Source organism: Thunnus thynnus, chromosome 16 (genome assembly GCF_963924715.1).
Source record: "Thunnus thynnus chromosome 16, fThuThy2.1, whole genome shotgun sequence".
Lineage (NCBI taxonomy): Eukaryota > Metazoa > Chordata > Actinopteri > Scombriformes > Scombridae > Thunnus > Thunnus thynnus.
In genome coordinates, this window is record NC_089532.1 from 26809149 (window position 1) to 26835902 (window position 26754).

General features: G+C 39.0%; 1 protein-coding gene across 1 annotated transcript; it reads left to right on the plus strand.

Annotated features, from left to right (window-relative positions):
• Window positions 1-569: 569 nt before the first annotated feature.
• ism2a (isthmin 2a) lies at window positions 570-25853 on the plus strand. The gene is made up of 6 exons (XM_067614700.1): window positions 570-1179; window positions 9755-9994; window positions 14312-14609; window positions 19860-19994; window positions 22732-22800; window positions 24642-25853. Exons 1-6 carry the CDS (start codon window positions 1048-1050, stop codon window positions 25157-25159), a joined length of 1392 nt encoding a protein of 463 aa, XP_067470801.1. The 5' UTR covers window positions 570-1047; the 3' UTR covers window positions 25160-25853.
• Window positions 25854-26754: the final 901 nt, after the last annotated feature.

Genomic DNA, 26754 nt, shown 5'->3' on the forward strand with positions numbered 1-26754 from the left:
CACTTAATGCAGCTTTAAAGTTGTCTTCACTATGATCGGTTAAATTTTGCTCAAAGCAGGACACAGACACAAGGCTGCAACCTTGGATGATGATGAAGAGTTCCATTTATTAGCAATAGGCCTATCATCATAATGATCACAAATCAAAAATGATTTTTTAAATTTAAAATGCATTTAATTATGAATATATATTAAATATATAATTTAATATTTATATTTTCTGAGCATATAATAAACTCTGTATTCTCAGTAACATAACTGTGTTACCATAAGAGCAAATAATGATTATATTGGCTGTTATTATTATCATTTTTGGTGTTATAATAATTGGTATAATTAATATGATCAATGCTGCTTGGGACCACTGTAGGTTGCTGCTAAAAGTATCAGGCAAATACCTAAATGGATTCAAAAATCATTTAAACGGTTCACAGTCCTAGAGCAACAGGAAAGTAAAATGATGCTGGTTCTTGGGTTTTGACTGTTCTGTCTGGTTTTGTCAATTGGCTGATTAATGTAGTTTACCCTCCCTCCTTTGCGTCATCCAGGGCAGAGGGGGGTTGCTCCTTTTAAGCCAATACTACAAGCTGGATTGCAACCAGAGGAACCGGTGACCGACTCGATGTCGCTCCAGTGGAGGAGGATCTCCAAACCTTGTGGACGTGGTTCAGTCCCCGCTCAGAGCCCTGGAAGTCAGCGGAGACCACTGAGGATTGTCGGCGCATTGCGGAGAGAGTTGATTTGGAAACGTGAGCAGTGAGGAACATGCTAACGTCGGTTTAATAGTGTGTACTTGTACATTAAACACACGCATACAATAGAGCGGATAACAGGGATTATATATTAACAGATATCAGAGGGGAGCAGGATGGACTCGCTGCGTTGAAGACGCGCACGGAGAAGACGCACATGTGTACAGCTCTCTGATTTATTCTCCTCTTTTCTTGCTGATGTGGTTTGAATTCTTCTATTGCATCTGAGGATACTGGCTGGAGGATTTTGTATCTTTCCTCTGTGGAAGAAGATCAGCGCAGAGTTTTAGTAAAGATGCAGCGGAGGGAAGCGGCGCATCTGTGGCTGCTGGTCCTCACCGTGGTGTCGGTGTCAGTCAGCGGATTTCCCACTAACTTAAAGAGGACTGCAGCCAGAGACAGGAACGCTTCTGCGTCGATTATTGAGGTACATTAAACAATTCAACTATTCAAATGCTGCCTAGACTGTAAGCGTCCAAACTAATGAAATGCAATATTACTACATTCATGAGAAGAGCAGTGCTCTTGAAATTTGAAAATTAAGTTTTGCTTTATACTTGGAAGTTATTGATTGTAGAATAACCACGCATATTGCATTGTGGTTGATACTGACATGATCCAATAATGAATCACAATTCTGGGATATTCAGCATCTAAACTACACTTGAGATGAGCTTAAGAAGTGTTGATGTGGGCAGCTGTGATGTAGTTTTATCTGTTCAGTCATGCTAAAGTTTTTAACAAACTCTGATGGACACTGGCTTAATTATTAAACCTTCTTAACTAAATTAAAACTGCTGTGAAGTGTGTTACCTCTGGTCTGCAGTAATCGTACACTGTGTCATCTAATGAGCTGTGTAATGTTGAAACCAGTCCCATCATATTTTTGGCATCCTTTGATTCACACTCATCTCTTCAACTCCCCCTCTCTCTTTCTCTTTGTGTCTGCTCCTTCTTGTATGTCTTGCTCACTTGCATCAGGAGAGTGTCCCATTTTTCACTTTTTGTGCAGAATTATTGTTGTCAGGGTTTTACTGCATGTAAAGGGATCAAAGTTCTCGCAGCTCAGAGTCTATGTGGAAGCCTGTAGATTTTTAGATTTGACCATGTTAATCAATGATATACTTTTTGTTACAAGCCAGCAGCCACTGTTCCTTTTTCCTTGTTTTTGTGCATTCTTCACACAGAAGTCAGTTATATGTAGACTTATCTTTAGACATTCAAACTGCAGAGGAGTGCTGAAAAGATGAAGCTAGATGGAATTCCCACAAATGTTCTCTGTATCCAATTTTTTCACGATGCCCAACTTAGAACTGCAACGATTAGTCGATTAATCGATAAATTGCCAACCATTAAATTAATCACTACACTACAACTACTTTGATAATCGATTAATCATTTTGAGTAATTTTTTTTTTTAAAGAAAAAGAGTCTCAATTCTCTCATTCCAGCTTCTCAAATGTGAATATTTTCTGGTTTCTTTAGTCCTCTATGACAGTAAATTGAATATCTTTGTGTTGTGGACTGCTGGTCAGGACAAAACAAGACATTTGAGGACGTCATCAGCCCAATTACTGTCAAGATGAGAGTTTTGCCTTGAATCCTGTGGGAGAGGCCACAATAGTGCTGACAGGATTATTCCATTTGCTGCTCCTTACAATATTTATTTGATAGCAAAACAAACAAACAAAAAAAATCAAAACTAAATCAGAGTAGGTTTGATTGTTCATAATCGAACACATTCAAAGAAGCCCAGCTTTTCCTACCGAGTGTAGCAGTGGCTGAGACTGTCCCAAGAAGAACGACAGCATCAGTCATTTCAAAAAATGCCCAAAAGCGACATATGTTTACATTCAAGTAGCAGAGCCCTTTAGCGGCCGTAATAATTATGCCTCTAGTTTGTCTGGAGCAAAAAAGGAAGTAGTGTGATATTGGACTTCTCATTTCCTACTGAAAGTTGGTTTCTCTGAATAATAATAATAATAATAACCAAGTGCTTATTATTGCAAGTCATTCTTGTGCCTAAAACTAAACAAACCACAGTATTAGATCACAAAACTGATGAATTTTTCCAACAGTAATTTGTAATAGTTTTGGAAGGCACGGACAAATGATGTCGTCCTGCTGATCAGGGTTTCAGATTAGAAAACTCTTCTGTGTGTAGGTCTGGTGGGGAGTTACAATGTATTTTGTTTAATTTGGAGGACTTGTTGGTTGCTGTAGTTAAAGTATACAGTAGTCATCGAATAATCAGAAATACCACAGTATTCATTCAGTATAAAAAAAAAAGAAATCATGTCAAAAGTTTTAGAAGAGGATGACATTCTGTAACACTGACTTTCAGTCCACAATGTGTGTTTACATTCATGCTGGTAAGATTACTTAAAGTAGCACTTATCAATATTTATTAGTATTTACTGATAACCTAATCTTACCGCCCTTGTCAACTCTGTTTTGAGCCAAAGCAGGAAGTTTAGTGAAGAAAGTCTGATAAACCCACTGTACACTACCTGCCCAGCACCAAACAACAGACACACAAAGTTAGTGACTAGCTGGTGAACATAGTGGAGTATTTTGCTGCTAAAGAGACCAAGCAGAGCTAAAAGAAGAATGAATATTGTACTTGCATTTATCAGGTGGACAGATACACAACTCAGAATGAATGTTAATGTCTGCTGGATATGTAAACAGGCAATAATTTGCTAGCATTTTAGCCATATCATCCATCCAAGCCCATAAGGAATGGAAAAAAAACTCCCAAAGCGTATTAATGCAGCTGTAAGTTATGGATATTATGACATTTAATCACACACACCTGCCTGCCAAACGATGGCCATAATAAGTACTTTCTGATGTTTGATCCAAAAAGTGCTAAATAAATAAACTTGACATACAATTTAACAAAGCCATAACTAACTGTAGGCAGGCAGCGCGCCTCAGGAGGAGATTAGGGAGCAACATTTCACTGACTGACCTGAATTTGGCTCCTAATGTCTCTTGCCATGGGAAAAAGAATTCACTCTCTTACAGAAGTCTTTCCCTTTTCCATTATTGAGTTTGCAGTGTGAAATGTCATATCACTTCCTGTGTATACTCCTTTCTGCTGTAGTAGAGGGGGAAGGGCACAGCTCTTGCATAAATGCAGTGTATAAGGTCACTTTTACAGCATTTTGCCATCATAAATCACTTATGGCAATTTGACATGTCAAGATGTATTAACAGCACACAGCTGATCCATACTGGCATTTTGTGTGAGCAGTTGTTTCTCTGGGCACCACTGGATGCTCTGACGTACATTGTTACTACATTGCAGCAACAGAGGACTTCAGCAGAACTGGTGGTTGTGAACGACTGCTAAAACATTTTGCATTTCTGCTGTATTTACTGAGGATAATAACTGATGTGGAACGCTTATACTGTAGGTGCAACCTGCATGCAGCAATTCTCACATTAATCTGCTCAGACAGAGAGTCTCAGTCAAGCCTTCTAAATGTGAGTGACTCCTCCTTGGTCAGTGGAGCTTTTTAGAAGCGTGCTGTTTTGTTAGGCGCTTCAGAAGATTAGAATTGCTAGTCTTTGATGTGGAATTCTCACACCTGCACATAGACTACAGCTCAACACAAACATCTATTTTTGTCCTTGATCTGAGGGAAAAATAATGATCTGAGGGAAAAATAATGTCTGTATTTCTAGGGCAGCAAGCTCACATTGCTTGAACTGTTGGCCATTGTGTGGGCTAAGTTACTGGACCAGTATTGATTGATTCACTTGTGCCACCATAAGGTCGGATGACAGTAGATCATAAACCAGATAATCCTCTGAAGATTTCCACTATTTTCACATATGACAAAAGTAATGAGTAATAAGCCCATTTAAATTTCACAGTAATTGTAATTGTGTTATTTCGTTTGAAAAAGTAATTAGTTACATTACTAGTTGCCGAGAAAAGTAGTGGAATTACAGTAATGTGTTACTCCCAACACTGGTGATAAATTGTACAACTGGAGATAACTGTGCTCTCTTTTCAATGGCATTCTTGGTGTTCCACTTGGTTGTACACACAAAAGGTGGTGGGAGTAGTTGTATTAGGAAATGAAAAAACTGAGCTTGAGAGCGACATTGAATCCAAGTTCAGTCCAAACACTGTGTAAAGTGGGTGTAATTGTCAGATTGTCAATTTACAAAATTGTTAGATGTTTGGTGTATTTAAGTTGGTGTGAAAGCTGTTGGTTTACACCACTCAAAATGTGGCTCTTGGTCCACTTCCTAGCAAACTCTGGTGTGGTTTGTTTGTGGTGTAAACAGTGTCATAACCCAGCCAGCCACAGGATTTATGATTGTAGATCTAAAATTTTAGCATTTTAGGCTAAAAGGCAACAAAATATACATTTTTTCTTTGGTCTTGGCTAAATGAAACAAACTATTAAGTGTGAAAGGAACTAAAGAACATCTGTATGATTTTAGTCCTGTCCATCAATTTTGTATTATGCTGTGTAATGAAAATTGCAGCCTTTCCGGGCTCCTAGCATGGCTTTAGTCTTGTTTATTTCAGATTGGCTGCGTTCACAGCTCCTTCAGTGCCTGCAGAGGCTTCACAGATGCTGGCTGCCTCAGCCTGAGACTTGACAGTTAGCTCATCTACATGACTAACCAAGTATTAACAAAGTAATGCCACAGGAACTTGTCTGAAGGTACCCACTGGAGTTGCATACAGCTGACTTACAAGAACTTGATTGAATAGTGTGCTTTCATGAATGATCTGCAAATGCCTAAAAAGTACTGAGGAAAGTACACTGATATACTGATGATGTTAAAAAAAATCCCGTATTGTGCAGAAAAGTAAACCATGAAGTCAGTGTATCATTACACCCCTCTATATATATAAATACATACATATCTGTGAATAGGTCTTTTTCTCTGGCCCCACTTTTCTCCGCTCTCTCTCTTCCTTCACTCTGGGCTCTGTGTTTTTATTAAAGCAAGCGGCTGGGTTCATGTTGCTCACAGGGAGCCTTGAAGCCTGACTTGGTCCAGGGTTGCAATATGAACTTGGAGTTTTACACACAAACAGCCACTTTACTTATCCAAACTCTGGAACAGTAATGTGAACAGGGAGATATTGAGTGTGGTTTGGAGGGGGCACATTCATTTAAAAATCACAGGGGACCCGAAGGAGGAGGTGCTACTGCTTTAACCAAATAATCCTGGATGGACAGTCATCCCTTCCACTCCCTCCCAAGAGGCATGCCGAAGCTGATGCCACATTTTGTGGAGGGCGTCAAATTCTTGAGCCAGTTCAAGTTTAAGTTGGGTGCTTTATTGTGGAATAGGCTGTGTGGGATGGACGGCTCTCAAATGTCCTGCACCCTAGATGAGGTGAAGATGAAACTGTATATTATAATCTATGTATCAGAATGTATGCTTTGTGTGATGATCGTGTGTAAGCACTGGATTCTTTGCCTCTGTGGGTTTTTAATGAAGAAACATGAGCTAGTGCTTTCACTGCACAAATTTGTGCTAAGCTAAAGAGCTCATACATGCAACTCTATATACCGTACATGCAGTTTGCATATTCTACATTCTGTATGCACTCATATTAAATCCTGCACCTGATGCAGAAAAACTACCAGGAATTTATTTTCTCTATAGCTGTTTTCCAGTATTCTTGTCATGTTAAAGAAGAGGGGCTTGAGGACTCTTTTGACTGTCATGATTCACAAAATGTGACTGATGTGACTAGGATTGGAATTGGGTCCAAAACTAGTTGTGAGTCCATTTATTGAAGCAGAAAACCTTTGAATCTTTAGCTTTTAACAGTTATAAGTAACTAAAGTTTTAAAGTGTGTCAAGCAATAATAAATATGTGTTCTGAGTTTATCACACCGTAGAAAAATGTGTAATTAACCACTCAGCCAAATTTGAATGATTTAAAAAATCGCCAAGTATTTAAAATTAGGTTTCAAAATCCTGGAAAAATAAGCAGTATTCTTTGTTCTGAAATGCTGGGGGCCGCCAAAGATGCTGAAAGCCCAACTGAACAGCCTCTGAGTTAATAACGCTCATACCAAACTCCCTACATGCTTGTCACCCCACTATGTCATTGAGCCACCATATCAGGCCCACTTCAAAAATCCTGAGCACAGAAATGGTGAAAAACTGTTTTACACTCTAACTTCACAATTCAGTACTACATAGTTCATAGTTCATGTTTTCAGCAATTATTTTGTAATATGTATAAAGTGTTGTATCAGTCTCATATGTACGTTGCTTTGGATCAAAGCGTCTGCTGAATGAAAAATGTAAATGTAATGTAAATGTAAAAAGAAATCTCTAATTTTGCTTTACACAGACTTTAAATAACTGAAACTCAAAGAAGTGTAATGACATTTTGCTAACTGACAATGCATCAACACAGCAGTTTTTAGTGGTAGTCTAATTATCATTCACAACCAGTCAGAAGGTGTTTTCAAACCTATAGTTGGTTTGCTCTGGTCTGAATCATGGAATGAGACGGTAAACCTGTTGTTGGTTTGGTTTCCCTTCATAGCGAAAAAAAATTAAGTGAACAGTTAAACATCACTAAAAGCCAGGTGAGAACGTTCTCTCCTCCCATTGATCAGATGTGTCTGCAGCTGGGCAAAACCATAAACACAGGAATGCCTATCTGCTCAAATATCAGTCAAAGCAATGTACTTCGTTGGACTAGTCCAGGTTGGACCACGAGTCATTCTCCTATTAGCTGCTAGCAACCTTGTAGTTTGGTCAGATCGAAGTTGGATCATATTCCCACCACAAATGAACTGAAAATGAATTTGTTTGTGACTGGTCTAAGACTACTTCCTCTAAAGGTCTCTCTGCGATTGTTTTTTTTCGACATCTGAGTACGATTGCTGTGGTCAGATCTGCCCAAACGAATTGTACCAAAGAGGAAAATGAACCAGAATTCAATTAAACTGGACTAAACCATAAGGTTTGAAAATGTCCTGAGTGTGGTAATTCAGAGTGATGTTTCTTGTTCCTCACAAACGACCTTTGTCCGAATACAGAGACTGGTTTGCAGAGTTGACATAAGCCAGACAGCTCTAACAGCTAAAATTATGACTGAGAATTAATGTTGCCTATTACACAACTGATCTAATCTGCTGCTGGTGATGTTTGTCATTTTAACTGGCAAAAGCTGGTTTAAGCCTGCTACCTGAATGTTTTCTCCTTTACTCTTTGTTCGTAAAAAAGAACAAGGAGAGATAAAAGGTTTGATAAGACATTCATTAGCCTTGGAGCTTAGCGAATTCTGGTGTTTTGCCAATTGGACAAGATCCAGATCAAAAAATAACTGGCTGTATAGCAGAACCATAGATGTATTGAGGCAACTGCCCCATCCCTTCTGAAGAAAAAGTTCCTGCCTTGTCAGCCCAGGCGGAGCTTGATTGGAACCCAACCCTAGAAGTCTTAAAATCTTCCCAAGCCCTACTTTACAAAAGACTAAAAATGCTTTGCAGGGTCTTTTTGAATGACTAAATAAATGTTTCCAAGTACGACTGTCAGGTTTCTCTGGGAGATCTGTGAGAGGTCAGGGAGAGGGGAAACGTCCACTCACACATCCTCATCTACACAAGAGAACTTAAATGCACTGGCAAACATGATGATATTCAGCTTGATGTACTCTTTGGGTTTCACATCAAATCATTCATGGCAAAGTGTTTAACAATCTTGCCAAAAACACAGTGAACTGGCAGAGTTATTAACTCATAGGCGGACAGATGGGAAAATGACTTCTTCCTGTGCTTGGTATGTGTCCATTTAATTGACTCATGACTGTCCTAACCTTTAAATTGATTCCAACTAGACACTAACATTTTCTGGAGGACAGAAATATCACTTGGAGTCATCAGGAGGGTGATAATTCTCTTCTCTTCTCTTCTCTTCTCTTCTCTTCTCTTCTCTTCTCTTCTCTTCTCTTCTCTTCTCTTCTCTTCTCTTCTCTTCTCTTCTCTTCAATAACATTTGCAGCAACATGTGCTTGTTGAACACAGGCCCAGTCAATCAGCCGTAATTGTTCTTTATATTTTCTTTCCTTTCAACACACATACGCATCACTTAAGTCTCACGCTTCAGTTCATGACTCATATAGAGGGGAAAAACTAAAACAATCCACAATGACCATTGTGTGTCTGACAGTTTGTTCACTCAGCTGAGTGTTGGAGATGTAATCTGTGTGGATCCTCAGCTTCATTCTGTACATTATATGCACATTTGAGACAAGGCGGGATATATGTGATCAACAGATAGATGTCTCTCTGGATGATGGTGTAGGATTGTCTTGCAAAGCTAGTTATTAAGTCATTAAATCCGAAAGTGCAGTTTAATACAACAACACACACTTATTGAGCAGCTATATTGTTAGAAATACAGCAGAGAGTAGCTGGTATATGTGTTAAGATGGAATTCCCGTGTTTACAACTAATGTTATGTTATGTTAACTGATGTTATGTTACAACTTATGTTAACCCTATATCCAGTAAATGTGGATTTAATCTCTTTGAAAGACAGATGTTGACTGAGGCATCCCTATTTGCTTGACTTTCAGGTACTTCTGTATTATGAAGTGCCAAGTTGGACATATCATAACTTTCAGAAAGTTTCCCAGTCATAATTACGACTTGAACACTATTTACAAGTCAGAAACTTGTAATTACAATAACACATCACATGAACGCTGCATTATCACAGCTCTGATATGGTGCAAAAAGAGCAAAGAGTAAACAGTAAGGCTGTTATCAATTTGATAGACTGTATGATTACATGCTGGTACCAGTAGATCAAACAATACAAGGAAATGCTCACTAGGACATCACACTACAGTGGTCAAAAATGTTAGGTAGCACCTTTAACACACTTCTCTTTTCACAGATTGTTCTATATCTTAATTTTTCGATGTGTGTGTGAAGTGTGTATGAAAAATAGAAGAGAAGTTTGAATTCTCTGTCTTTGTCCCCTCTCAGGCGATAGCAGAGAGTCGACATGGAGACGATCAGCAGAGTCTGGAGGAGCTTCAGCAGCAGAACCTGCTGCAGACGCTGCCGTCTTCCCCCAGGTCCAGAAACCGCTGGTCCCAGCCGCGGCACCAGGGTGTCCTCCCCCCTCCTGAACCCGAGGAGGACTCTGAGCCTTTCATCCTGGACCTGAGGAACTTCCCAGAGCTGGCTAATGCAGACATGAGCTCACAGAACCCCAACATCCAGGTAGACAATGTGCAAAGGGGAGATGTTAATATTTTCTTGACACCTTGTATCATTTGGAGAAGGTTTAGATCACTCTTCTCATAGCATGAAGGGTTCATGTCATCACTGTGGTGCAGATGTTCCAGATTAAGAGACTGATCACTCTCCTTGGTTTCTCTCCTCTACACTATTTATCTCTCTCTCCCTCCATACATCCCATCGTTCTATACAGCTGGTTTGAGTCAGAGCAGCGTCTTAAGTTACCATACGCAGGACCTTTAATAGTGAGGTGCTCGAACTTGTTCATGAACCTCAGACATCTACTAAGGTTTAGAGAAATAAAATAAAAAGTAAAAATATAAAACATATGAGAGCCGAATGTAAAAGGTCAGAAGGTCCTTTTTCAGTGTGACTGTGAAGCCAAATCCTGGCAGAGTAGACTTAACATAAAGTATGAAGAAACTTCACTTGTGGAGTAGATTTAAGCAAAAATTATGTTGGACTGGAGGAGGAATTCCAGTCTCTTATCCAGGTATCAAGAATGACGGCCTGTTCTTTTGTCTTGTCCTAGTATTCTGTCTTCCTTTGGTATGACCAAGATAAAATTACACTTTGTGTCATGTTGTTTTAACTGGAATTCACTGGTTGTGACTGTGGAAGATTGGAGCCTGTCCAACACAATGAGATTCATAGCTGAAATCTTATCAGATACAGTGCATGTACAAGTAATGAAATCAAGGGGAAGTTGGTGGTGAACTCCATGGTTCCACGTTAAAAGCACAAAGTAAAATAATCTTACAGTATGTGAAACTTTTATGATACCGATGTATTACAGTAATGAGATACTGCAAAGAAAATTTTATTATAAATAAGAGCAGAGCAGATGGGGGGTTATATAACCGTACATGTAACACATACAGGTATGTAAAGCATTAGAAAGAGTATAAGTTACTGCATGGTTGGTTTGTGCCAAATAAGTGTATATAGATATAGATACACAGTATACTCATCTTATTTTAAGTGCACTTGTAACCTGATTTGTTTTTGACCCTTATTTGATAGACGACAGTAAAGAGGTGACAGAAATGAAGGGAGAGGAGAAAGGCCATAACCAGGGTTTTAGAAATACACCTGGTAGCCTCATTTCTTAAACATCATGCAAACCAGAAACCTGCTCACAATGGTAATCTCGCTAGGTCAGGCCTATTAACATTTCTGAATCACTTTTAACACAAATCTGAATTGAATGCCATCAGATCCATGCAAAAGCTGCAACACGTGTCTTGATCTGCCTTGTATCTGCCTCACTTCATTCATTATTGATTAATTAAGGCTTCGAGGGCAAAATAAGTTTTAAAATCCACCAGAGATGCAGAGGACAAGAAGCCAGAAGCTGGCATAGCCTTGCCAAACAAACAAATAGTTATAAATGGATTGACACTGTACAGTCAGCCTATCTAAAAATGCCTGAATAGGTCCTGATCCTGTGAATTGTTATTGATGCCATGACACAGACATCATCTCTGGTGACTACAGCCAACGAGCAGAATAAGTTCCAAAACATTTGAGAAAAACTGGAGATTTGGTACTCTATTGATACACAGTTATTTGATGATACTGTTACAGACAAATAAGAGGAGAACTACAAAGAAGACAGATGTTTACCTCCTCCGTCTGATCTCTGATACTCAGCATCATGTTGGAATCTCTGTCCTCAGCTGCTGCTTTCTCTTTATAAACAGTTGCAGTTGGGAACATGAGCAACCTGGGTTTTGTCTAGACCTGTGTATGTGTGTGTGCATCTATGCATGTGTGTGACTGTGTGTGTAAGAGAGAAACAGAGAGATAGTCAACAGAGAGATAGTCAGTACCAGCTATCAGTTCATCTTTCCATCACACTATATATCTCATCTCTTTCTCTCTGCCCCTTCCCTTGGTGCACAATAACCCTCTTTCATAAAAGGAGTGTACACTCTTAATCTGATCTGCAAATAAACACGTGTGACATCATTTTTTTCATCATGTCTGAGAGCTTGTACCGACATGTGAAATCATTATACATTACATAATTATTTGTATGAAAAACTATTTTAGAGATGTGCCTTTAATTTATTGAGATGTTTAGAAAGAAGACATTTTATAAAATATAAAACAGCTATGTGATTTTTATGATTAAGCGATAAATTAAGTTTAGCCATAACACATTGATAACCTGATAGTAAGTCCGTTTGTGTTTATTTTCAGGTCCTTAGCCGGTCAAAAACCATTTAATGCAGCTTTAATTCACCTATAAACAAAGGTGTACTTCTTTACTGGTAAATGGCTCATAGTTGGCTGGGACTGTGAACAAACAGGAACCCTCACTACCTCTGGAAAGGAGCATTCTCAGGAATCATGTGGGTCATAATCAGACTGATATGTCAGATACTATTGTTATATGTAGATCAGGGTAGAGTTGTTTACTGTCGCCACTATGGGTTTAGCACTGTGAGCGATTACACAGAGTTCCTCTGCTTGGCCACTTTACTGAATGTCTGACAAAAGGATTAGCACCAAAATCATGTCTTAAGCTTTGTCCTAAATTCTATACTAATCTACAGTATATTATATGTACTATAAACTAAATGTCATATAGTGAACATAGTCACCATTCTGTACTAACACAGAATGATGACGGAGACTAATCAAACTGCAACTTTGGAATGACACCGCCTATTAAACATCACAAAAAGAAAACAAAATATTTCTTAAATATTTAATCTTTTTTTCTCCTCTCCAAGATGTTCTATCTGTCACCAACACCACCCAATTATTTTTAATGTTTTGCAGCTGTTAGCAGCTGCTTCTTTTCCTTTCTACATTGCATTGTAGGGCAATAATTAGTAACACTTAAAGTCTCCCTATTCAGCATTTATAAGCTGTATATAAACATGTAATAAATGGTTTATAACAAACTATAATGTTGTAAGCAGATATAAGGGCATTTTAAAGTGTCTATTGATGTATCTTACTTATTTTATATTATTACTACTGTCATTCATTATCTGTTCATACAACAGCTTCTACTGATGGGTGCCCACAGGAGGAGTTGTAGTTGCTGACAAATTAATAAATTCACATTAATAAACACTTTTATTTGCTTACAACTACATTGTAGTGTGGTATAAACCATTTATTGAATTGTAAGTGAAGGCACGTTGTACAGCATATGGTATATAGTGGCTGACATCATTAAAGGTCAACATTTTGAACTACAGTTAAGAGGATGGTTTTTATTTACTATTTGCAACTAATTAAATACCATTACTCTCCGACAAGATGAATCTTTTAAGAATGTTTCTCAGTAAAATTGTCTGTCGTCATGACACCACAGTCTTTATCATAATTGTTAGTGAATGGTAAATTGTAATTTATATATCCGAATGCTTGTACTCAAGTACACTTTATCGGCTGTACTATTTTGTCTGTATGCAGCAGTACATCAGTTACAAACTGTCAACTAATACAAGTTGAATTCTCCTCAAAGTAACATACCAGAAGCTTAAAGGGTTCAGTATACTTGAAACAAACTAAGTTGTATGAAGTGTTGTCTAAAGACAAAAGTGTTTATAGCTGATCTGAATGGCTGCTAAAAGCCTGCTGTCATAGCCCCCTCCAGGCTGCATCCCACTACCTCTCTGATCTGTTTGTAGTCTCAATGCAATGAATCATACAAATGGTGATAACAGCACTGTCTCTCCTTGCAAGCTTTCTTGGTGTTGCACTTTGTTGTACACAAGAAAAGTGTCAGAAGCTATTGTTTGTAGAATAAAAAAAAAGAGCTTAAGAGAAAAATAAAAACCCTAACTTCTTTCACACCTCAACAATCCAACAAGTGCTTTGTTTGAAGCACAGTAAGGCCATAAAATTCGCCAGCATTTTAATGATGATTGAAGCTACAGATTGTATCTCTAAATTCTTACTGCTTTGATATTATTCCCATTTTGATTATGTGCAGTTGGAATGTACTGTAACTGCCCTATAGAGGCAGCTGTTGTCATGGCTGTTTTACAGTCATGTGTGAACACATTTTGTTGGATAATTTATGGCAATCAGCTACTTCATAAAATTACAGGGGCAATTGTGCTTGATGATGTTACTGTTGGCTCGTTGCAGTCAACTTTGAGCCATTGAAGCCAGTTATTTAGTGTAGATATATGACGTTGTACTGTAAATTCCCTGCTTGCATGTGCTAAGTGAAAGTTTGGTCATTTGCAGTTTTCCAACCTTCTGCAGACATTGTGTTTGTATTTAACTTCTACCTGTCAGTATACGGTAAGTACTCTGTGTTTCTTTCAGGTGACCATTGAGGTGGTGGAGGACACACAGACAGAGACTGAGGTGGAGATAGACTTGGCCAAGGAGAGCCAGCGTAATGACTGGTCAGTGTCATCCTCAGAGTGGGCCAACAGCCACAAGAAGCTGTTCTGGCCATTGTTCTGGGAGTACCCAGAACAGGCGGAGAACGGGCTGGGAAGAGCCAGTTTAGAGGAACAATCTGAGGAGTACTACGATCCAGAGGAGCCCGTCCTCAGTGGAGTCGGGGGAGACTGGGGGGGTCACTGGAACAAAGAATGGGACGCCAAGGATAACTACGGTAAGGATCCTAAAACTCAAACAGCACAGCTTTGATTTATGTAATATGAGAGCTGAACAATATGGCCTAAAATTCTAGTATTTACCTTGATAATGAGAAATAGTCCAATAACTATTTTTTCAGTTCATGAAGTCCTTTCTTGTGTTCACATATGTGACATGTTTGTCCTGAATAATTACATTATGACTAGTTAAAGATTCTGGGATGGACTATGGGTTAATTAGTGCCATTCAGTTATTTATTGTCTCTTCTCAGTTTAATGAAACATCTTCAGTTTCCTGTGTGGGATCAATAAAGTTTATCTAAAAACATATTAGCATATTACACATTTAATCATTAAAACTGGGATTTTTTGTAACCTAATGAGAGCATCAGCCATACCAGTCTAAGATATTGTTATTGGAGAACCTGCAGGGCTGAAAACAACCTGTTTGAATTTTATGTTTGGACCTCATGACACCTGTTTGTTTTAATTTGATTGATGCAGCAGTAGCTAGTACTAGAGTACTGAGAGTACAGTCTGTTCATTATCAGATTATGTGTGTATGAAAGAGTGTGGCATTCAAATCATTTAACCCTTTGTGTTCAAGGGATGCAATTTGCATCAAAATTTCTAACCTTTAATCTGAGGATCATAACTCTGTCTAACCAGAATACATAAACATCATATACACACTACAAATCAGTGATCTGTTGAGGATCAGTATAAGTAAATTATAGAAAAAGACACTCCTTATAACCTGAGATCTTGGTTCATAATCATCAAATTTATGACTTCTTCTCCAGTAAAAGTAAAGTGCCTCCATGTTCGGTGTTATCACCGAACCTTCTCATCCTGCATGGTATCAAGATTCAGATGGAAATCATCACTATCATACATCTTCATTTGTCACCTTGTTTAAGTCATAGCTGCCTTAATGCCAGTATAATTTACACTTGTATGTATGTTATGAATTTGTGAAACATTATATAATTATAGTGACCATTAAGCACTATAAAACTATTTTAGATTAAAAACTGCAAAATGTTTACCATTTTTTCTAGTAAAAATGCAAAAATCACTCAAGCAATAAGTTTTATGTATCTTAGGTGCACAAAGTAATCCAACTTCTTTGTTCCAAAATTATATCTGTAAGTGACACATAAGCTACACAAGAGGGTTCTCTTTCAAAACATGTGCAATGGGCAGAAGTAAGTTTAGACGCCTTGAACGTTTGCTTGACAACGTCTATAAAAGAACACTTTGAAAACATTTCAGAGAGCGGATGTATCCGCCACACTCCACACCCCCAGGACAATAGCGAGATAAGGTTTCTCTGTGATGGCTTTGGGAACTGTAGGACTTTAAACTTGTATAGGAAGGTCTGAGTGTGTGGATGGTGTTGCTTTATCACTGTTGTCTGTGTGTGTGTGCATGTGTGTGCGTGTGTGTGTGTGTGTGTTTGGAGAGTGGGGGTCATATAGGCCAGGGCATGTTGGCAGCAAGCTGTCTGAAGATGTTTTTGTTCTGTTGACTCGTTCATCTGAGTGAGAGAGGTGCACACACCGTGCAGGGTTTAATGCGTGTGTGTGTGTGTGTGTGTGTGTGTGTACATATGTACACACACACACACACACACACACACATGCACCCACATACACACAAGTACACACTCTGTCTGTATGGCATGACATGATTTATGGTAGGGTCTGTTCCTTCAAGGCCTTCTACATAAACATGTCAAACACCACAAACACACACTCACACAGGATACCTGACTCAGAGCCAGTTGCCTGTTTATGCAGAATGAGCATAGAAGTCTAACTAATATATATTACATAATATGCAAATCAATAAAGATGCACGGTCCAACAAATATGGTAAACACTCAAAAATAGCTCCCTAACATAGTCCATACGTTTTAGTGGATGATCCAAAAATGATTTGAATTTTACTTCCTCCCTCCAAAAACTGAGTACTGTGACAACAGCACTATTTAGACACAGTGCTGGACACATGAGATTTGATCAACTTAAAGGGTTGGTGCACCACATATATCCACCTCCACCACTCTCCACCTCAGTGGTAAGATTTTGCAGATAGCTTTGGATTTAGTTGTCAAGGTTTTGAGATATCTGTCTGAGATTTCTGCCTCCACCTCGATACAGTGGACTTGAATGGTATTTGATTTTTTTAGTGGTCACAGCAAAATAACATTTAGTAGCAGCAACATCTATTTTTAGAAACTTTTTAGAGAGGGTTGCTTCGGTCTAAAGTAATTTAAATTAAAATGCTGAGAGGTCTGTGGATTATCCAGAGTAATGGTAGCCTGGAAAGACGGAGAGATATCTCAAAACATCTCTAATATCTAAAAAAAAAAAAAAAAAAAAAGTCACAAAATGAGACTTGACTTGGCCTTGAAAGCAAAAACATTTAAAGGGAACTAAAGGGAATGTAAGTGTTGCTGAAAAACAGCCACTGTGGCCACAAGTGACAAATGAGGGTTGACACTGTAATGTCAGTTACACAGTAATATCTATCTAATATTAGCTAACATTAGCCACCCTAAGTTACTGGTCATACCAGAGCAAGTAAGGCTGAACTGAAAAAGGGTGTGTTTTATTGATTATTAATTGAAATTTACATTTGTAAGAGAAGGAATGTTTTATTTCTTCTGTCAACAATTAGTCTCACTTTAAGTCTCAAGTTTTGACCCAGTAAAACCCCAGACCATTAACAGAATAGATAAGACAGTGACAACTTGAATGCTTAGTTATTAGGCCTATGTATTAATAAAACTTAATCTCACGTACTGAATGTAAAAACCACTAAACGCAGCTTTGAATGGAAAATATTCAGATGCTGTGTGATTTTAATGATCAGCATTCAGACCTGACAGACTTGTATTCTTATGAATACTTGGGACTTGACAGATTTGAGAGTTGACTTGGATTTGACCCCAAAAGAACAACCCTGCATGACAAAAAACACATCTGCTTTTAATGACAGTGATGTCATTACAGTGATGATGGATAATATCAAGATCAGGTGTGTTGCTGGTCTGGTGTGACCTTCCCTGAAGCAGGACACCACCTCCCTATGTAAAATGAAATATATTGGTCAAACTTTTCTCATTAACGAGGGCCTGGAACAGACCTGCTGTATTAAACTCTAGCAAGTGTTGCATGTCATTAACACCTTTCATGGTCTTTCTGGGGTCTTTTTACTCTGCAGAACGTTCACTCCTTCAGTCTGTGTTCCTTCTCTCCCTGCTGTCCCCCACTGCAGGCCTCCGGTTCTGATGCCAGCAATCAGCTCAGTATGGCTAACTTTGTGCCAATGCAACCATGTTAAATTAACAAAGTGAAATAAAAGCAAAGAAAATGAACTGTCCTATTATCACATTCTGCTGTTGTCGTCCCTCAAACACTTCATCCTTACTGTTGCAGGTTTGTTCACGTTTAAAGCTGCACCATAGGTAATATTGCATAGACATGTTTAAAAGGCAAGAACACTGAACATCAATCTATTACTCATTCAAGTTGACATTTTCATACAGCACACAGCATTGGAGCATATACAAAATGTATGGCTGGTGAGTCCAGGTGTCTGTGTGTCAAGAAACACTTACTGCAGATTTTCCCACAATGACCGTAAATTAAACGAGAATACTTTTATATCAACAATGGACAGAATGACGATGTGTAATGTGAAAGGAGCTGCTTGTGTTGTAGAATCCACAGAGAATTTTCACCAGATCTGCAGTTCCACTCAGCTCTACGGAGCGTTTTAGCATCCTTCAGCTCATTGTTTTGGTTGTACTAATTGTTACTTTACTGTTTTGGCTCACTCTCACTGCTTTCATCAACCTTGTTTCCAGACCCAGCTGGCAGCTGTTTTCAGCTGAAAGGCTCTGATAAACCCACTGTACACTACCTGTCTAGCACCAAACAGACAGACAAAGGTAGCAACTAGCTTGTTAACATGGTGGAGCAACTAAAGAGCCAGATATTGCTGGCTCTGAAGCGATATCTCCTAAAAGGAGGTCAATATTGGGCTTGCATTCATCAAGTTTCCAGAAACACAACTCCAAATGAATGCTGGATGTTAATAAGCAACTGTTTGCCAACATTTTAGCCATACCAACCGTATAAGGTGATAATTAACCTTTAATATTTAGTCTGATAACAAAGCAAGAGATCTTCTTATATTTCCCCAAAATATGTGGATAACAGATGGATGTATCACGGCCAGGGGATGCGGAGGAGTGAGTGAAGTCACTGTTCTTCAGCCAGACAGCCTGTGAGGCATTTCAGTGTCCTGCAGACTGTTTGTGTTGGTGCACACCCCAGCGCTCCAAGTGTCTGAGCTTACAACCGTCTGACTTGCATATTGCAGTCTGATGACACACACACACAGTCTCATGTGCTCGCACTCCGACTGATTCTTTTCACTCTCATATACAAACGCCAGCTGGCTGCACTTCCCGCTTGATCATTAGCGCCATTATGACTTTCCTGAAAAGTATGCAATATATATTGAGTCGCAGTGCATCATTAACTTCTGTGTGGAAACAGGTCTGTGGGGAACAGTTCCAGATCTTTGAAGCAGGGTAAACTTACCAGCATGCATTTCTGCAGCATGGAGATCAGGTCAGAACAGGTAGCTTACAGTAGACTGTTTTCAAAAGGCTTCATTTTACCTGTCACGCCTTTTTATAAGGCATTCATACTCTGCATTTCCCTATTAACACATGATCTAACTATGACATTTTGAATGTCTGATTGCAGAAATTCTTTCCCTATAGTTTGATTTCACCCTAAAAAGGAAGTATGTGTTTAGCTCCTCCTTAAGCTCCAGTTGTTGATATAATTTTGGCTCGTAACTCTGTTCGGACTCTTCTGAAAACTGAGTGAAGAGTTTTGCTAGCATACAGCCATCATCACTCTCACTGCACGAAGACTTTCACTCCTGCTGGCTCCTTCCCCCCCCTCCTTCTCTTCCTCCTCGGTCTTTTGAAGTTCTCCCCCTCTCTCTCCCCTCCTGCAAGCGTTGTTTAAATACAGAGGAGCATGTCTCAGAGGTCCCACGCTGTCGTTACCCGGCTCTTTTCAGCCGCTCCTTAATTGCATAACACACATACACCAGCTGGGCGAGGAATTCACAAGGCTAACTTCAAAGCCCACTCTTAATATATTACTCCATAGTTTTGCTTTTCTCCCCTCTGCGCTGTCTCCCCTTCATCCATCTTTTGGGCCTGTGTTTTTCAGAGTACGAGGAGGAGTGGAGCGACTGGGCTCCTTGCAGCGTCACCTGTGGACACGGCACCCAGAAGCGCACCCGTTCCTGCGGCTACGCATGCACAGCGACTGAGTCACGCACGTGTGACCTGGAGAGCTGTGCCGGTAAGCTGCATAAACTCTGTGATGTGGCAAGACTGTAAAACCTGACTTGTGTAACAAATAGTAACCACTTTTTAATGAAAGTATTTTAATGGCATGAAAACTTTACTTGCCTCATCTGTCACCAAACACCTCAAAATCGCCCCAGTAGAATATATGACAAGACCAGGGCAACCCAGACTGTGCAAAACACATTAGTTTCACAATAACAGCTCCAAAATTGTTTGGAGGGGTGTTTTTTTTTGTCTATTCATTTCTATTGGCCTGCATCCATGTCACATGACTGTCAAGTTTCTGTCCGCTCAAAAAAAAAAAAGGCTTACATTCCTTTTATTCTCAGTGGAAAATGCAATATTTTAGTTTCGGCATTAGTTTCAGTGTTTTGATAACATTTCTAGTTAGAAATATGCATTTTATTTTCATAATCTTCATTCAGTGAATGTATATGACATTTAGTTTGTCAGTTATTACGAAGATTTCTTCAGGCTTTCTATCGTTGCTATGGTGGTTGCTATCGATGAAGACACATAGTTTTTACATGTTGAAAAGAGCTAGAATGGAAGGAAAGATCCAGTGTTGTTAGATATTGTCCCCACTAACATTTTAAGCCCCTCCCAGACATGCACCCCTTTAATCTTTGTTAATCTGATGGCAATTCAACATGTCTGAATAAGCACCCTGAACACGTAAAAGTCACGCAGGCAATCTCACAGGTCCAAAGGTGGACCTGTTAACGTTTCCGTTTCCATTTCTGCTTTCGTTTTCAGCATGGCACAAGTCTGAGCATTCCCCAGCATCATGATGGTCATTAATTAAGGTTTCAACAGTAAAATAAGTTTATAAAATTCATCGACAATGAAGCCTGTGAAAGAACAAAAAAAAATCTCTTCCTTGCTCCCTTTCTATCATAGCTTTTTTAACTCACCACTCTCTCTCTGCTCCCCCTTTTGCACCAGCTGTAAAGAACACTAACATAAGATGCACTTATGTCTGAATGAAAAAAATATTTCTATGTATTCTATTGTAACATAGGCAGCAGATCTAGTAAATCAATCTAATAGTTGATAAGGAGAATCTATTAGAGGGGAGAAAAGGGAGTGAGTGTTGGTTGATTTTAACATGTGATCTGTTTCTGGATACATTATCTGGATAATGACATTTGATCCATGTGCTTTTGCATTTACATCTGGTATTAATAAGCGCTCTTCTTACCAAGATTCTCCCCACACTGTGATTGTATCTCAATATGCAAATTAGCTAGCCAGGGCTGATTGACTTATGTAGGACAAAGGTGCAACCCATAAATTCAGTCACGAAAAACGACCTATAGTTACGTTTGAGTGACAGGGGAAGTGACACATTTCAGATGACGTCAATATAATGTGACTTTCTTTTCTTTATAAGGTGATTTTGGCTTATTATGAGGAGGCAGGTGGATGGCTAGATAGTTATTTGGCAGATAGTTGGCAAAAAGTTGCAAAAGCAGCAGGAGTGCAGTGTTCGAGACCATTAACCGGACATTTTTACTGTCACGTCGGGACATTTTACCGCATTTTACTGATCATTTAAACCCAAACCATGATCTTTCCCTAACCCTGACCAAGTGGTTTTTGTGCCTAAACCTAAACCAACAGCGTTAAATGAAACGCGAAAAGCTTAAAATGCATAGACATGACACGCTAAATGTCCTTGAAAGTGGTATGCTATGTATCTGCCATCCCATGAGATCACATTGGCCCACACAGTCATTTAGTGCAAAAATGCATTCAAAAGTTTATCCGAAGCTTATATGAGTCTTCAGCAGTCTGTGTTAGTCATATCAAGTGGATATCTGACACATTTACAGTCTTTTTAGCGTCAAATTCCCTCTTTGTGTTTTCTCAGACAGTGTTTCCCTGTTGAGCTGTGGTGGAAGTATAGTAACAAAAAAAGGGACTTTGGCACTAAAAAGACTGTAACGTTGAAAGATATCTACTTGATTTGACTCATTTACACTGCTGAAGCTTCATATTAGCTTCAGATAAACTTTTAAATGCATTTTTGCACAGAAGGAGGACTGTGGATTTTGGCCTCCATCACTTACATTGTGAGTGCATTATGAAGACATCTTCTAATGGTCAGTATGAACAGGAGGAATGATTACAGCAAGAAAAACATGTTTCAATGTTCATTTGGACTCCTGACTGTTGTTTTAAGACAGACTTGAAAAACTGTAAACCCATCCTTTAACACATTTTTTCCTTATCCAGATATAGATCACAGGTTAATGAAAGGTGGAAATGGGGTCCTAAGGCTTCAACAGCAAAATATATTTTTTAATCCAGCACTGATGGACCCTGTGAGAAAAATAAGAACACTGCTCTTCCTTCACACCACTCACTGCTGCTCCAGCAGTGATATCACTCCTTCTTGCTCACTGCGTGCCAAATATCCAATGTCTGAGTAAAGCCATAACAAACATTTATGTGACAGGCACCAAAGCCTGAATGAGTAAAAGCCATTAATTACTTTAACAGAAAAATGAAATAAGATTTTTTACATATGTCTTGTCTGAAAGGGTTTTATTAAAGAAATTTATTAAAGAAATCAGATTTCTTCTTGACAATCATATGTCTGTGTTTTTGAGAAACATATAAGTGTAACTGTTACATTTTGTGTTCATGTGTGCATATGACTTTTGATCATTTATAATTAAACAACCTTAGGACAATCTTCTTCTTTCTTCCTCTCTGTCTTATAGACAGTGTGATGGCAGTGACAGAGCTGACACCCATCCACATGTCCAACGGCACCAACTCCCTCGAAACAAGTACGTACAGATTGTGTGTGTATACAGATCAATAGTCAACAGGTTGCTCCCCATTCTTTCGATGGGTGTTTTTCCTGTATATGAAATATTCTGTTCCATTCAGTGGAGGGTTACAAACTCCATCAATCACACTGTGAGTGCCTGGTTTTGATATTTAGAATTCTCCTTTTCCAGCATGCTGAGAGCTGCTCTGCTGAGGCTGTGAAAGACACGATGAAACACTGACCCTGCCTCCCAGAAATGTTTGAATTGCTTTTTAGTTTCCATTTTATTGCTCTCCTGCCACTAAGCACCGGCCAGAGAACGTGATAGTTCTTTTCACTCTGCAAACATAACAAAGGATACAGAGGGAAAGGAGAACACGATATAGTGTCGGACATTTTCCTTCTCAACTCCACATCCACTATAGAAAGCAAATAGAGAATCGTTTTTAATTTGACCTCAGCCAAAAGCCTTTTTAAACTAGTTTTTCTTTCTAAGCCCGTCTCTCAATCACTCTTTTTATGCTTTAGAACAGCACTGTGGGTTTCAAAGAAAAAAAGCTTTTTAAAACTGGCACTCTTCTTTATGGTAATCAAAACAAGTTATATTTTAATGGGTTTCTCTTGTACATTTTGGGCTGTAAATGTTTAACTCTGCAGACTTTTTCACAGGCCTGGGATTGTTTCAAAGTATTAAGCAGCATCTTTCAGCCTGAGCAGTCAGTCAATGTAGTGTCATGTCCATTAATGTTATGGACTGAAGGGACACATGTCTAAGTTGGCCCTTCCTTGTCTTTTGTGGACAAGATAATTTTGTTTTGAGGGGCTGATTTCACCGAGGAGACAGACCAGAGGTTCAAGGCAGGCCAAGAGCAAATCTTTTGTAGCCTACACAGCTTATCTTCTCTCTCTCTAGAATGACCAGGTTTAAAGGAACTCAAAACATACATAATAGCACAGATCTGTAGTAACAAGCCAGGTCCCAGTATAGTCATTTGTAGCTATCACAAGATCTAGCATGCAGTGAAGACAAAGATATGCTGATAATATATACAAATATTTCTACTCATGAAAATAAATGTGCTTCCTTTATTAACTTTTGGTTCCTCCTCAGTGAATTTTATCTGTCAGTCTCATTAGTATACAACTTCATTTTGGGTTAAATGATCTGAGGAAAACATCTAGTTGAAATTTTTCTGACCAATATTTCTGTTGGAATTGTGATTCTTTCCTATAAAATAAATTGCAGGCCCATGTTTATAATCTGCAAACGAGATACCTTGTACCTAGCATCATGACATTCATATATGTCTTTATATTTATTAATAACAGCTACATAGTTGGTCAGTTATGGTACTAATGACAAACTGTTGATTTTGTACAAGTGTGCCATGTGTATTGTTTTAATACAGAATAAAACTAAGTGAAGTCTAACAATATTTAATAAAAGAAAAACGAAAACTAATGATAATGTTGATAATTCTGTAGCTACATAAGCTAACATTAGCTTAAAAGACTGACAGAACAGACTGCTAGGCAGCTCTGAATTCTGGAGATCCTGGAGCTTTTAAGGTGATAAGTTTAAAATTATAATACAGTCTGATGTGCTAAAATTTTAAAAAAAATTATACTATTTCAGTATACTCAGTTTTTCCTCCAAAATCTAATCATCATCTTGCTAGTAAAATATGGGACTGTTTGGTTGGTTTATTTTTGAAACACCAGAAGAAGAAACATCACAGTTCTGAAATCTGAAATCATCATTACAGAGCAGAGTTTCAAAATGTTCTGTGAAAAAATGTAACCCTTTTCAATTTTCCACACCCTCACTATACCCCCCCCCCCCCCCCCCCCCCCCAGATGTAGACAGCTGTGAGAAGTGGTTAAGCTGCAAGAATGACTTCCTCCAGAAGTACCTACACCAAGTGCTCACAGAGCTCCCCAGCTGCCCCTGCTCCTACCCTTCTGAGGCTGTTTACAGTGCCGTCAACATCCAGGACTCCAAACTTCGCAAGACCTACCGCTGGAGGGACGCAAGCGGACCCAAAGAACGCCTGGACATCTACAAACCCTCAGCCAGATTCTGCATCCGCTCAATGCTGTCATATGACAGCACAACATTAGCGGCGCAGCACTGCTGCTACGATGATCAGATGAGACTGATAACACGAGGGAAAGGAGCAGGGGCGCCAAATCTGATCAGTACCGAGTTCTCACCAGAACTACATTATAAGGTAGATGTTCTGCCTTGGATCCTATGCAAGGGGGACTGGAGTCGGTTTCATTTGGTAAGGCCACCTAATAATGGGCTAGACTGTGCTGATAACCCCCCCGAGCAAGTATTTCAGACAGAACTGAAAGAGGCGAGGGAGTACTGACACTGTGGGGTTGTGGAGTCACAACAAGAAGGGAGGATGATAGAGACATATATGGTGTTGGTAGTTAAAATCACCATTTCTCCTATCAGCCGTCTTCTCTGACATACTGTTCAGTCCTGCAGGAGCACAGAAAAACTGAACTGTTTTGTTAATAAAGTGTTTCTGTGGTCCATTTACCATGGGGGGACTTCTGTCAGATGATGTAAAGCTTTGTTGTTACAATCTCATGGCTCCCTGCATCAATGGACACTTGTAAACTTTTATTTAGGAAAAAGGGATGTAACTTTCAACACATCTGAAAATACGATTTGAAGACATGAGCAACCAAGACAGCTGAATCTTTTTTTATACTCATATGTAGACTGTTGGTGCACAGCAGCAAAAAAAATCGACGCTGATGTTGGGACCATTGGAAGGACAATGAAACATACCCAGTGTTGTAAAGTATGTTCTGTTTTCAGCTCATCCCTGTCCCTGTATGCTGCTGCTATTCTGCTGGGATGTGCTGAGCTGAGCTGAATGTCTCTGATGGCAGTGGCATGTGTGTGTACAGTATGTGTGTATGTGTGTGTGGTGGGAGGATGAGCTTATTTATTGGCCCCTGTAATATTTTAATCAGATCTAGTGTCCCATGAAAGGAATTCCTGTCATGCTGCTAAACAGGGAATAAAGTCAAATGGACTATTGGACTACATGTTGCCTACTTGTTCATCTTTACAAAAACTGACAGAATTATTGCCAGAGCATGTCTGGAATTTTCTTCCTGTCCACATCTGTCATGTCAGTATATTAACACAATGCATGCTACCACAGCAGGAAAACATATAGTCTGTTTTATGTTCCATATACTGTGGAACAGTTTCAGGTAAAATTTCAGGTAAAAGTTGTCCTGTCTGAATTTACAACCATGTTGGGAAATATTGCATCATTTCCTTTGGAAAAAGACTCTTCACTTGGCTACAGTATTTGTGCCGAACTAATATGATTACATTGTACGATGTAAACATGTTTCATGTTCCCTGTTGAGATTTTGACCACTAGCAGTGCCACTGAGCAATGTTTCGAGGAACAGGTCACCATTTTGTTTGTTATGTACATGCACAAGGATGAACGTGTTACATTTCTGCCATGGGTTTTTATGGTATTCTACTAATCAACCGTTTGTGGTTGTTAATTTTGTTTAGACAGGGAAAAATGTTATTTATTTAATAAGTCTGTTTCAGCAGCCTTTATTGAACACCACTGCCCTTAAGCCCTAGACCATAATGAGTTGTACAACACAAGTTCGACAGAATAAGTTGAGTCCATGGACAAGTTAAATAGTTGTGGCTAGCTCAGATGTGTCTGTATCAATAGCAGCAATGAGGGGTGTATTTTTTAGGACTGATGACTCTGTGGATGACAGTGTCAGTCCATCACTTGGGTCCAGACTGAAACATCTCAACAACTGGATGGATTGCCATAAAATATTATATTGACATTCGTTGTGATTGTGAGTGTGATGAATCCAAATGACTTTGGTGATCCTCTGACTTTTCAGCACCACCAGCAGGTCAATGCTTTCATTTATCCACTAAAATATCCTAACATCAATG